The sequence below is a fragment of the Alexandromys fortis genome, unplaced genomic scaffold (genome assembly GCF_014885135.2).
Source record: "Alexandromys fortis isolate MF-2015 unplaced genomic scaffold, M_Fortis_MF-2015_v1.1 scaffold_252, whole genome shotgun sequence".
NCBI classification, from domain to species: domain Eukaryota; kingdom Metazoa; phylum Chordata; class Mammalia; order Rodentia; family Cricetidae; genus Alexandromys; species Alexandromys fortis.
The window spans coordinates 1,576,266-1,591,119 of record NW_026068127.1 but is presented as its reverse complement, the minus strand read 5'-3'; the positions used below and the strand labels follow the sequence as shown (position 1 = coordinate 1,591,119).

The window sequence follows — 14,854 nt, the reverse complement described above, 5'->3', positions numbered from 1 at the left end:
ACACGGTTGCACCATCTTGCAGGACCGAGAGCCTATCTGGGTGCCCTGGGTCAACACTGCTTCCAACTCGGCCCTTGGCACACAGAACTAGTGTGAGCTGGAGAGGACCAGGGCAGTCATCCTACAATCAGGATGACTTCGCCTTATGTCCCAGAGCTCCTCGTGGTTTAGAAGTTTGCTCTACAGTTCTCCCAAATGCTGACAAAACCATTTCCCTCCTATCTTCACCAAGCTCAACAGGATGCTCTCCTGTGTTGTTTTCAGAAGCAACCCTCCAACTCTAAAAATAAATGAAAACCAAACCACACAGTTGGAAATCAAGTTTTCTTTTTATATGAACAGAAGTAGACCATCTAGAAATATTTCAGTTTATTTAAATTGTTAAGTAGAGTATGAAACCGAATTTGTAGCTAGTACCAGAGAATGGACTGAACTGTTGGTGTTTGATGAGAACAGCTTCTACACAGGATCCCAGGAGACTTACAGAAAGGGGACAAATCCCTAATAGTAAGCAAATAAAACTCAGGTTTCAAACAGATTATACAAAAATTGATTTATACTCCATTTCCCTTTTTTGATATTCAGAAAGTGCAGATTTAACAAAAGGTAGCCATATCCTTTCTCTGTACAATGCCAATTATAATTATGCAAACAACAAAACTGTCAGTCTGTTAGCCAAAATCCCAGTGTGTAGCTCCAAACCTTAAGTCACTGAATTAAGAATTAAAGAGGGTTGAAAGTAAAGCGGCGACTGCCACATTCCAGATAAAGGGAAGCAACACAAACAGCAAGGACTTAACGACAGCAGGTTTGACCTACAACTTGAAAAGCTTAAACATTGCATGTTTCAGAGTGGAAAAACGGGGATTATTTGGCAATGCTGCTTTTTACTAGTAAACAATGATAAAGTCAAGTGTGTGTGTGGGGGGGGGACTAAGAGCCACCAGTGAGGCATATAAAACTGTCTTCAGGGCACTATCTGAAAAATTCATGGGTCTCTTAGCAGATATGTCCCTATATTGTTTATGTGAGCCAAGAGGTCATTAAGATGCGTGTCACAGAACTCTTTTCAATGGAAGCTGCTGTCCTAAACTCAGCCTCTGCTGGAAATGAATCATGCTATTCACAATTATTTCCACAAAGGTATCATCTTAGGATGCTAGCAGCATAGGGAACTTAGCCTACCCTGTCCTAATGAGAAGCAATGGAGCCAAACTAGAAAGAGGAAGAGAGGCGAGGGTCAGAAAGCCAGAGCTCTATCTCAGCTTCATGTGAGAAGCCTTTCGCTGTCCTTTGTAGTCTTTAAAAGTCCATGGTCTTAAGAGTTTTCTGAGAGGATGGGAAGAGAGGACTTGAAATTAATAATATTATAATGTATTTCTAAATCTTACAGTAAAGACAACTTAACACTGAAGTGTTCTTCAAAGGCCAAATCTCAATATATTTGGCAAACATCACTAAGATCCACTCCTCCTTCCTGTTCTTCACATTTATTTCAAAACCAGTCTTTCCTGGGCTATGAAACTGCTGGAGGAGTTGCCAGAGTGGAGACTACTCAAATTCAGGTTAAGAAGTTTATTCTAGGAAAGTGAATAGGATATATACCTAATTAGAAAGACAAACCACAACACCCTCCAAACACTAGTGCATGCAATTAACTCTTCCATTTCATAAACTCAGTGGATAGACAGGAAGGGCGGGCAAAGGGAGGGAGAGGAACAGAAGTCAGACAGCGGGACAGGTTTAGGAGAGAGAGTAAATGAGGGGCCAACACCGATTAACTGACATCTGATAGTAGGCAGTTAGAATTTATCTTTCCATTTACGTAGCAAGGTAAATCAGTGCTTTATGTTAAACTCGACAAACCTTTCATCTTTAAATAACTCACACCAGGAGTAGTGGGGCAAACAAAGCAGCATGCAGAAAGATGAGACGCAGGGACAGAGTGGCCAGGGGACCTGGTGGCAGGAATCGGTGTAAGTATCAAGGCCACTGGAAACGAGACTGCAAATCAAGTATCATTTCTGCATTACCCTTTGTCCTCAGTTAACTACTGTCAGAGTTACAGCCGAGCACACCGCGAGCATCTGAACAGGTTTATGTTGGGATGAAATGTCTCCTGCACATGCTTCCACCAAAACAAAAAAAAGATAAACCAAAGAAGTTCCTTTCCACATAAGGCACAGGACAAAATTAACCCCACATACAGATTCAAGGCGAAAATGAGTGTTTTCCTGGCTTTTGTTTCTTTGCTATCACGTCTACAGATTATAGGGACTCAAGCACATTATTCATGACAGAAAATCCCACTGTTGTACAAAATAAAACTGTTAATTCTAACTTTTATTCTTATACAATTTTGCAGAATAGAGTTGAAATGATTGCTATAGTTTAATGTTGATAAGAACTGGACTATAATACAACTGAAGTGCAGTGGTGAGCTGAGCAAGTACATCTGAAAATAAAGTCACAGACATGATTTTTCTATACATTTTTTTGTTTGAAGAAAATTATAATAGTCCGCAAGCAGTCACAGATGAGAGAACAAATAAAATAGGTGGACTGAATAGTTAAGATGAGGAACAAAAATATCTGTTTAGAGTTAAAAATGGACAGAGTGTTTTATTTTGCAGCGAGAAGAGAAACGGATGGTGGATGGCAACAGATGGACAGGAGAGTGCTCAGCAGCATTTGCTCTTCCAGCCCGTCACGCCTCCTCCACTGCTGATGTCTACGTTTTCACTGTTGGGTTCTTTTACAGGGGTCTGCAACAACACAAGGAAGCAAGCCATGAGGAAACACTGGCCTGGATGAAAACAGACTCAACGGGAAGAATCACATCAATATCAGTTACACAACAAAAGGCAACAGTCACACGAGAAGCTTGTCCCTTCCCCATGAAAGTCTCAACTTGGAAACTCTTTCTGGTTGTCCTTTAGTTGGTGTTTCTTCTGTGAAGAGTGACAGATATCTCTGGGCAATACTTACTATAAAGCATTTCAAACCATCCCTGCCTAACTCCTTTTTTTTGTTTGTTTGTTTTTTGTTTTCGAGACAGGGTTTCTCTACAGCTTTGGAGCCTGTCCTGGAACTAGCTCTTGTAGACCAGGCTGGTCTCGAACTCACAGAGATCCGCCTGCCTCTGCCCGGCCTAACTAACTCTTCTGAACAGGTTTGGCGTCTCTTAGCCCTCAACTATTAGTACTTAGTATTTAGGATCATTAAGCCAGGTGAGGTGGCACATCCTTGTAATCCCAGAAAGTAGAAGGCAGAAAATGAAGAACTGGGCTACACAGCAAGATCTGTTGTTTTGTTTTGAAAGGCAAGCAAGATAGTTCAGTGTGTAACTGTCTGTTGCTAACCCTCATGACTGAGTTTGATCCTTGGGACATTAAAATAGGACAGCACCAACTCCTACAAGCTGTTTCTAAGCCCCACAAGTGTGCTGTGGAACCTGTGCAAACCCTGCCCCTCCAACTGAAAACATAGTAATTTATAACTCACAAAAACCATTGTTAGATCACATCTGACACTAGGGACACCAAAGCCTTGCTCTGTTCAGTTATTTGCCTTTTCAGACAAAAACAATTTGAATTGTTAATATTACTGTACCAGTGCTTTAAACAAGGCCATCTTCATGGTGGTGGGGCATGTCTTTAGTCCCAGAACTTGGGAGGCAGAGGCAGGTGGATCTCTGGTGAGTTCGGGGCCAATCTGGTCTACAAAACAAGTTCCAGGATGGCCAGGGCTACACAGAAAAACTTGTCTTGAAAAACAAACAAAATGGCAATCTCAATTATGAGTAAGTGGAAGAGGAGAGGGACAAAATGCAATTTGGGTGGGCAAAACTTTCTAAAAGCTCCAAGGACATACCAAAATGTTGACTGTTAACTCTTAGGAGTGGCTTTCTCCATCATATCATTCTGCTTTCTCTAACATCCTGAATATGATTCTTAGAACATCATAAACAGAACTTTAAAGGCTAAGGTGTGCCTGAGAACTCAGCTTTCATGAAATAATTTAAAAGTGAAGATCTTTAGCAGAACAAGGGAAAATCCAGGAGCCCTCAGAACATCTAATAAACCTGAAGTGAGAATCCTGTCTGACTTATTTTTGCTGTCTCAAGATGGGCTTGTACCTGTAAACATCAGGGAACCAAGGTGCAGACTAATAAGACTGTCCAAACCCCATGAGCTTCCTGACCACTGCCTTTACTCCTTGAACAGCTTTTAAGGAAAATACACAGAAAATAAAGAGGCAACTCAAATAGGCCACACCAAGAAAACACAACTGCACAGGAGTTCACCTTCTCCAGGAACTCTGGTTCCCAGGGTGTGACTCAGGTTTATTCCTGCATCTCAGTCCAGCTTTCTCTCACTTAAGCGAGATCCATGTAGATCTTGACAAAGGGGCATCTCTTGGTAACACACTTGAGAGTCGCAATATGAATTCAGTTTAAGAAGCAGACTTTAATCTGGCTCTCGGCCAGGAAAAGGGCACTAACCCAACAGAACAGAGGACTCTTTAAATTTGGGGAATTATGATGATGATGATGTTACTGAGACAGGGTCTCACTATGTATATAGCCCTGAATGTCCTGGAACTTGCTCCGTAGATCAGGCTGGAATTAAAAGTGCGCACCATTATGCTGAGCAGTTTTTTGGTTTTAAATTTAAAGGATCTCACTGTGGTATGCAGGCTAGCCTTGAACTCACTATGCAATTCTGTCCCAGCCACCAAATGCTGTGATTAAAAGAGTGTGCCAATGCACTTGGCTTTAAAACATTCCTTCTCATCTTTTCAACAGATTAACTTACAAAGTAGGTTTCCATGGCATTTTCAAGTATAAAAGAGCTATAATTTTCTTCTTTTTTTCTGAGATAAGGTTATCTTATTGCATATCCTGGCTGGCCTGAAACTATGCAGACTACGCCAGTGGAGAACCCAGAGCCTCAAGCATGACAAAGACGTGTTCTGACACCAAGCTGCGTTCTCAGCCAAACAATTAATGCTTAAGAAACAAAACAAAAACAGCACTTTAAAACATACACAAATTTAAAGATTTTTTTAAAAACCTACCTTTCCAGATCTTCCTTTGATACATGTAACCTTTGCTATATGAAATATTATCTGTTTGGTATCATATAATCTTTTTAAATGAAACCATTATCTTTCACTGGACCTTTTTTTTTTTAAATATTTTATTTATTTATTATGTATACAATATTCTGTCTGTGTGTCTATCTGCAGGCCAGAAGAGGGCATCAGATCGCATTTCAGATGGTTGTGAGCCACCATGTGGTTGCTGGGAATTGAACTCAGGACCTTTGGAAGAGCAGGCAATGCTCTTAACCACTGAGCCATCTCTCCAGCCCCACTGGACCTTTTTTTAAAATTTGAGATGGGATCTCTTTCTTTATTACCCAGACTGGCCTCAACATATGATCGATCTGCTTCATCTTCCTAAGTGATGGGATTAGACATGTGCCATCATGCTTGGCTCTAACCTGCTTTTTGCTGCCCAGCACACTAAAAATAGCCTTCATATATTTATACTACACTTCCCTCATTCTCTGAATGCTAGAGATTGAATTTAGGGCCTTCCACATCTATCATTCCACGAATGACCAGAGGTTCTCAGCCTTCCTATGCTGTGCTGACCCCAACCACAAAATTGTTTTCATTGCTACTTCACAGCTGTAATTCCGCTATTGTTATGAACTGTAATGTAAATACTTTTGGAGATAGAGCTCTGCTAAAGGGGTTGCAACCTGCAGGCTGACACTGATCTACACTCTCAGCCCCAATTTTGCTTCTTTTTGCAGGTTTCATCACCAACATCACACCGACCACAGGGAGTTGTACGGGGAGCCGTGTGAAACAGAGACCAGGTAGTGAACACCAACACGACCACTGACTGCCTCCTCTTCCATGTTGCCACATGTTTTCTATTTTTTTTTTTTTGAGATTATAATATAATTATATCATTTCTCTCTTTTCTTTCCTCCAAACCGCCCCATGGTCTCTTTTTTCATTAATCTATTCCTAAATATAACCTGCTCAGTCTGTATGATGTTATTTATGCATGTTTTCAGGGCTGACCTTTTGTTTTGAATAGCCAACTGGTGTGCTTCTCCCCTCTCATCATTCCTTTTTTTTTTTTAAAAAAAGATTTATTTATTGTATATACAACATTCTGCCTCCATGTATGCCCGCATGCCAGAAGAGGGCACCAGATCCCATTACAGATGGCTGTGAGCCACCATGTGGTTGCTGGGACTTGAACTCAGGACCTCTGAAGAGCAGCCAGTGCTCTTAACCTCTGAGCCATCTCTCCGGTCCTTGCCACATGTTTTCTAGACATGTAACTTTAAGTTCCTTAGTTCATTCTGGAGAGTCAAATAGTGATAAAAGGTGATCTTTTAGAAACAATAGCACCAAAACTCAAACTATGTGAATACTATATTTAAAGAAACAAAGAACAGAAAGTAGTGGAGTAATCCCAGCATCCATAAAGCTAAGACAGAAGGAACAAGAGTAGCAGACCAGCCAGAGGTACGTGTAAGATCCTCTCACAAACAAAAACAAAAACTACCACTACCACTATCACCAAGTCAAAAAATTCAAAAGTGTCAGTGCAGAAAGGAACTTACCTTTCGGAGGATGTCTTCAGCTAATGTGAGGAACGCCTTTTCGATGTTTATATTTGCTTTTGCACTAGTCTCAAAAAACCTAATACCATGCTCCCTTGCAATCTAAAATAGAAGCAAAATAACGTCATGCAACTGTAAATATGGACTGCCAACTAGTGGCAGTAACATTTTAGAGGAGATAACAACTTTACTCTGAAGCTAGGGTACCAACTAGAACATGTAACACAGACCATTTTTATGAGTCAAGACCTTAAAAAGAGAACTAGGTAATAAAAGCAGCCCTCTCCACCGTAGGGGTTCATCTCAGATACTCTAAATCAGAACTATGTTAGAAGTTTGGCATGATGTACTGAATTTCACCTGCCTGTCTTAGCTATCAGCTGTCAGAATCTTAATAACTGACACATTTCATTAACTTCTAAGATTAAAACAACTGCAACAAAAACCATCACTGACTTGCTTTTCTGTATAGCTTACACAGAGTAACTACAAGGCACAGATGTGGCCCTGCCCCCATGTTAGTTATGCAGTAGAAAGTATTTTCTCAGAGGACAAGCTGTTGTTTCCAACAAGCACTTTCATGTAAGGCCTGGTAGACCTGCCCGGTGACCACAGCAGTGCCACAGCCACTCGGTCAGAGCTGTCACCACCACGGCTCATTCTTACCTGCTCTCCCTTGCTTTTAGGTACAACTCTCTTATCATCCATGTCACACTTGTTTCCTAGTAACATTCTTTCCACATCTTCATTGGCATGCTGAAACAGGATAAAAGTTTACTTTTGCACACTGACATAAATTATGACAATATTTTCTAAATATGACAGTTATGTTTCTTAAACTCATGTTCTTTTTCATGTATCTGTGTGTGTGGCATGCATGTCTAAGGGCAGGGACACAGACCCACACATGGGCTCAAGTTTCCTTTCTTCCTAATTACCACCGAATTATCTATACCAAAGCTAAGAAAAAGAAAATACCTAAAAAAACAGCTGACACTTGCTTCTCAGTACCCCCCCCCGGAATTTTTACAAATCAAAAGAGCATTAAAAATTTTTCATTCATGCTGCAGAAATGGCTCAGAAGAGCACTGGTTGCTCTTCCAGAAGTTCTGAGTTCAATTCCCACCAATCACGAGATATGGTGCCCTCTTCTGGCCTATAGGTATACATGCAGGTAGAACACTATATATAAATAAGGTTTAAAAAATTCTTCATTCAGCAAATTAAACCTAAGCCTGGGGGGAGAACTGGCCAAGAGCACTTATTGCTCTTGCCGAGAAGTCAGATTGATTCCCAGCAACCACATGGTGATTCACACACATCTGTAACTCTTATGTCCAGGATACCTGAGGCCCCTTTTGAGACCCATGGCACTAGGCATACAAATGGCACACATTCAAATGTGTAGGCAAAACATTCATACACGCAGATCTAAAAAAAAAGGAGGGGTAGATCATACCTGTAATCCTAGCACTTGGGAGGCAGAGATGAGAGGAGGATCAGAGAGCTAAGGCTAGCCTAGGCTATGTGAGACCCCGACTTAAAGACTCAAACCAAAACCAAACAATCAAAAAATCTAAACCAATACGTTTGTGCAACCAAGGGGTAGCATTAATTTCACTGCAGAAAAGAATTGCAGCATAACCTGGCAAAACAGCTTCTCTCATCTTGGGCTGGAGATGGCTCAGCAGCTAATAGCACTTGCTGTTCTTCCAGACAACACAAGTTCAGTTCCCAGCACCCACACCAGGTCAATCACAACAACCACCTGTAACTTGAGCTTCAGGGTATCTGATACTCTCTTCTGGCATCAGTGGGCGCATGCACGCGCGCGCGCGCGCGCACACACACACACACAGTATTTACTCATACAGGTATATTTCTATAAGTAAAGAAAAAAAATTGTTTAAAAAGAGAGAATCCAGGACAAATGAGTGTGAAAAACAAAACAGAAGTTTATTAAGAGATTTTTAACATATACTTAAGCACAGAAGTTAGTAGAAAATGAGGCACTTGGGGAAAGAACTGTGTCCAGCCAACTGTGGGCATGATTCAAGAGTTACATTTAAGGGCTGGAGAGATGGCTCAGTGGTTAAGAGCATTGCCTGCTCTTCCAAAGGTCCTGAGTTCAATTCCCAGCAACCACATGGTGGCTCACAACCACCTGTAAAGAGGTCTGGTGCCCTCTTCTGGCCAGCAGACATACACACAGACAGAATATTGTATACATAATAAATAAATAAATAATTTTAAAAAAAGAGTTACATTTAAGATCGTAGCAACCATTATATATATCATTTGTGGCTTTTTAATTTTTTTTAAATATTTATTTATTATGCATACAATATTCTGTCTCTATGTATGTCTGCAGGCCAGAAGAGGGCACCAGACCTCATTACAGATGGTTGTGAGCCACCATGTGGTTGCTGGAAATTGAACTCAGGACCTTTGAAAGAGCAGGCAATGCTCTTAACCACTGAGCCATCTCTCCAGCCCTTAATATTTTTTTTTTTAAGATAAGGTCTCACTTAGTAGCTTTGGTGGCCTCGAACTTCATAGAGATCTGCCTGATTCTGCCTCCCAAGTGCTGAGATTAAAGGCATACATCGCCATGCCTGGGATTTTTTGATGGGACTTTCCACCTATTACCACCCCCCTTTTCTGTAAATGACATCACATCATAGGGTGGTTGCTGAGACACACTGGATACAATTACAGACTGGTAAGGTAAAACCACAGATCATAAGCATTGTACAGGGAGCTAAGACATTTTCATTGTAAATGAAGTTTAAGTTGTAAAATTTCCAGAAAATTACAAGCTAATACCTGGGAAAGGAGGAAGGCTATACTTGATATGCCTCATATATGCCAAGACCTTAAACATGGGTCACTATTATTTTAAATCCTTTAATGGGAATGTCTTCATACAGAAAAGTCTCTCCTTGTAGGGAATCTACACAGTAAACTTTACTATGTTGGCAGTAATTTGGCAGAATTTCACACAGACTCTGGGAATGGAGCAGCATTCTCAACTCATGTCCCATCAGGTGACAGGTGACCTCATTTTTCTTTCCTGCTTTCCAAGTATGCAAAAAAAGTGAACAGGACTGCAGCTAGCTCACTTGGTGACTTCCTGCCTACTACACAGGAAGCCCTGAGTTCACTCCCTAGCAGTACATAAACTGCAAGAGGCAGGAGGACTTTAGCTCAAGGCCAGTCTGAGATGAGACCTCTCTCAAAAGACACTAAAAAGGCCACCCACAAAACAGACAATACTCGTAAACCACATACAGAGCTTCAAGCCAATGAGATGATTCAGTGGATCAAGATGCTTGCTGTGAGCCAGGTAATGGTGGCTTTAATCCCAGCACTTGAGAGGCAGAGGCAGGTGGGGGGGGGGGGGGGGGCGCGAGGGGGGGGCTTGCTGTGTCAGCCTGGTACCATGAATCAGTTGTCTTCTGGCCCCCACATGTATACCCTAACATGCATGGCCCTATATCACACATGCACATACACCAGCATACCTCACACAAATATCTCCTTGTTTTAGAGAAGGAACATGAGATTAAGCCTCCCAAGAATTCGGCTAAGGCTAACTAACATCTTTGGGCCAAAGCACCTTTCCATGAGTATTTCTACAGCCAGGTAGTTTACCCTGCTTCATATATCCAGCTAAAGCATGCTTTAAAAAGTCAGTCCTAGTGAAATGTAAATGTTAAGGACAGCAATACAGTGTGAATAACAATTCCAACAGGAAGTCTCAAAGCTCTAGCAATGAACAGATATGCTTTGATATGTAATTTCAGCTTACACAAAATTGTTAGCTTCACATGCATTTGGCACTGTTTCCTTTTGGTTAAGATTTACTGTCTTTATACATAAACATTTCAAAATGTCTAGAAACAATATAACCTTTCTATAACTTAGTAATAAAATTTTAAAAATTAAATCATTCAATAAAAATTCAGTAAGAAACAAATAATTTAGAAAAAAGCATCATAAAAACCACTGGTAATTCTTATTATCTTGTAGATACAGAACTATTGAACAAAATTTTAAGATAAACTACTGAGGTGGTTAAGGGGAGAGGGTTTATGCACCTGCTAGGTCTTACCTCATCTATGTTTCTAAGCCACTTGCTGATGTTTTCAAAACTTTTACCATTGGTGATGTCATACACTAGCATGATACCCATTGCTCCTCTGTAGTAGGAGGTTGTGATGGTGTGAAATCGCTCCTGGCCTGCTGTGTCCCTGAAATAAACAGTCAATAATTATATTAAGCATTTTAATATCACTACACCACAAATAAAGGACAAAATAGGACAGCAGCAAAAAAATAGATTAAAATTCACGATTTACCACAAAGGAAAAACAGAACAAGCACTCATTTAACTTTCATTTGAGACAGACTTGCTTCAAACTTGCTAGGTAATCAAAAAAGGCTTGCCCCAGCCTGGCATTACAGGAACAACCAGCTCCACACTTCATAATGGAGGCAGCTAATGACCTACCCATACTGAGTGAAAAAGAAAACAGTAGCAAGAGAGAAAAATGTTTTGAAATTATAAGTAAACCCATTAGTCATATAAAAACTCCTGAATCCATTTTATTCAGTTAATTCCATAACATAACACAAAAGCATGTTTAATTCGTAGATCATCTAAAGACCACGACTCATTTACAAAAGCTGTAAAGATACCCGTTTGTTTACTAACTCACTCTCTGTAGCCTGACCTATGGTCCCGCACATGCTGGCCAGGCATCACACCACTGTGCTACATCCCCTCCTCCTCCGCTTTCCACCTCGTTTTACTAAATTTTTAAATTATTTTTATTTCTCTCTGTGAGCACTTTGCCTGCATGTATATCTGTGTACCACATGTTTGCCTTGTGCCCATGGAAGCCAGAAGAGGACATTAGATGCCCTTGGACTTGAGTTATAAATAGTTACGAACTGCCATGAGGATGCTGGGAATGGAACCTGGGTCCTCCAAAGAGAAGCAAGCCAGTGCTCAGTCACTAAGCCACCTTTCCAGCTCCCTCTCTCATCCCTCTTTAACTGTGTACCTTTATTTTATTTTATGGTTTTTGCTTACATGAATAAATATGCACCACATGATTGCCTAGTGCCTTTCAGAGACCAGAAGAGGGCATCCGAGTGACACCTTTTTTTTTAATTTAAAAATTATCTATTTTTATCTTACATGTTTAAATATTTTGCTGGCATGCATGTATGTACAACGTCTGCATACCTGGTGCCAGTAGAAGCCAGAAGGGAGAACAGCTGTAAGCCATATGGTGCAAGAAGAGAACCTGGGTCCTCTGGAAGAGTAGCAAGGCCTGGACCTTGCTACATAGACTAAGTTGGCTCAAACTCTGAGATTCCTGCCGCTGCCTTCCAATTACTGGGATTAAAGGTGTGCACCACCAGGCTTGGCCCATAAACGTATCCAAAGGTATGAATTAGTGTAGTAGCAAAACCAGAACTTGACATTTAGTATTATCTAAGACAGAATTCAGATTTCGCTCTTGCCTTTCACTTACTTGTGTAAGTATAAATAGTTCTCTGTGTGTTTAGTACACGTTGGGGCTAGTAATATGGGTCAGCAGTTAAGAATACTTGTTGCTCTTGCAGAGAACCCAAGTTCTGCTCCCAGTCCACATGAGATGGCTCACATCCACCTGTATCTCCAGCTCTAGGAGATCTGACACCCTCTTCTAACCTCTACAAGCACCAGGCATGCACATGGTACACATACATACACGAAAACAAACAAACAAAAAAATACCATTTTTAATCTAAAAAAATTTAAATTATATTTACTTATTGGATGTGTGTACACACATATATATGTACGTATGTGTATATATGTGTACACACACACATATATATACATACACACATATGTTGATGGGCATGTGTATACCCTGATATATGTGTGTAGGTCACAGGACAACTTTCGGGAGAGATTACTCTTCTTCCACCTTGAGGGTCACAGGATCAAACTCAGTTGTAGCTTGGTGGCAAGCCCCTTTATTCACTGAACCAGCTTCCTGGCTCTTTTTATTCTAACCCTGTTTTGAAAAACCAAACCAAAGCAAAACAAAACAAAACACTATCTGTAGTTGCTGTTTCTCCACATCTTTGTCAGTTAATTCATGGGAGGGGCAGGGATGTGTTTGCTGGGGGTTGACCTAAGCAGGATCTCCCACTTGGCTAAGCACTGAGCCACACACTTCCATGTCCCCTCATCCAACTCTAGTTACATTCCTTTTATTAAATCCAGAGAGACTATGTTTCAAAAGACTTCCAGTAACTTTCTTGTCAACTAGATAGCCATTCTTTTCCCTGTATCTTAATCACTAAGCAAAATTCCAAACAGCCAATCATGTCATCTAGGGTTACAGAGAACTGGCTATAAAGCTTAGGCTAGCCTCAAATCCTCCTGTCTCAGCTTCCCAAATGCTGAAGTTACAGGCATGCCCAATCATCCTTCTAATAGTGATCTTCAAGTTCATGTTGCTCTGTTTCAATTTTCCAGTCACTTAAATGCAGAGTAAGTTTTCCAACAATTTTCTGGAACTTTATATTCCCATGTAAAACAGCAAAGCTGAACCCCTAACTCAGATACAAAACTAAATTCAGCTCTGCAAACCAACATTCCAAAAAGTCTTTAGAAAGGCTGGGAATGTGTAGTTCAGAGGCAGAACATTTGTCCAGTGCACAGGAGGCCTGGGTTTGATTCTAGCACTGCACATCGCAACAGAAGAAAACAAACAAAAATCTCATGAATACAGGGGATATAGCTTCATTTATCTTAGCTATGTTACCAAAGTAAAAGTAACAAAATTTAAATAAACTAGACTTCATAAAAATGAAAAACCCACTTTTCCAATTTTGTTTTATGGTGCTAGGGATCAAACTAAGTCCTTGTTTCCACACCCTCTCCATCTTTGTTGAAGATAGGTGCTTGCTATGTAGCCCAGGCTGGCTCTGAACCCACACCGTCCTGGCTTATTCTCCTGAGTGCAGGGATTGTGTAACACCACACCTGGATTTATTGCCAATGGATACCATGAAGAAAAAGACAACCCACATAACACATAAATGTATTTGCAAAGGGTTTTGTGCATGCTAAATAATAGTAAACTGTCTTATCTTCAAACAATAAGAGGACAAATGAACAAACTTAAAAAATAATCAAAAAGGAGTGAGTGAGTGGCTATATAGATGGTTTAGTGGTTAAGATCACTGACTGCTCTTCAAGAGATCCTGAGTTCGATTCCCAGCACTCACACAAGCAGCTCACAACTGCCTATAATGGGACCTGGTGCCTTTTTCTGGTGTAACATGCATGCACACAAAGCACCCATATACATAAAATATATAAACTTAAAAAAAATAAGCAAAAAGATAGTAATGCATAGGGGAACAGAGCTAGGTGGGAGGCGGGGGCACGGACGACTAAACAGAATGATGAGAGGAAAAAAGGGCGGAGTCAGAGAGAAGCCATGTAGCCCCACCGGAGACAGACACCAGAACTTTATTTGGCAAACCACTGCCACATGGCGATACAGATTAATGGATATGAGTTAAATTAATATGTAAGAGTTAGCCAATAAGAAGCTAGAGCTAATGGGCCAAGCAGTGATTTAATTAGTACAGTTTCTATGTGATTATTTCGGTTCTGGGTGGCCAGGATGAACAAGCAGCCCCCTCCAACGTAGCCAACAAAAATCCAATTAAAACCTTTCTTTTTACTTAAACAGAAAAAGGGAGGTAATGTGGGATTGTCCTCTGTATGCTGTGAATATGACTGGTTGATAAAGAAAGCTGGCTTGAGCTTGGCAGGGCAGAGCAGAGGTAGGTAGGGAAGATGGAACTGAATGTTGGGAGAAAGAAGGGCAGAGTAAGAGAGAAGCCATGAAACCACCACCGGAGATAGAAGCTGGGAACTTTACCCAGTAAGCCACAGCCATGTGGCAATATACAGATAATAGAAATGGGTTAAATTCAGGTGTAAGAGTTAGCCAATAAGAAGTTAGAGCTAATAGGCCAAGCAATGATTTAATTAATACAGTATCTGTGTGGTTATTTCGGGGCTAAGTGGCTGGAAACCAACAAGCGGCCTCCTTCTACAAACTAGAATTATTCAGACATATAAGTTAAATCTGGCCTTTGCCCTAACCATTAAACAT

The 14,854-nt window shown here is 40.7% G+C and overlaps 1 protein-coding gene across 1 annotated transcript in view; it reads right to left on the bottom strand.

Annotated features, from left to right (window-relative positions):
- Positions 1–310: 310 nt before the first annotated feature.
- Rab10 (RAB10, member RAS oncogene family) overlaps positions 311–14,854 on the bottom strand; it is a 60,165-nt gene continuing 45,621 nt past the window's right edge. Inside the window, exons 3-6 of the mRNA XM_050125842.1 lie at positions 10,768–10,906; positions 7,320–7,409; positions 6,654–6,755; positions 311–2,765 (exon numbers count right to left, since the gene is read on the bottom strand). Coding sequence (XP_049981799.1) covers positions 2,682–2,765; positions 6,654–6,755; positions 7,320–7,409; positions 10,768–10,906 — 415 coding nt within the window. The 3' untranslated portion in view covers positions 311–2,681. The remainder of the gene's footprint in view (positions 2,766–6,653; positions 6,756–7,319; positions 7,410–10,767; positions 10,907–14,854) is intronic.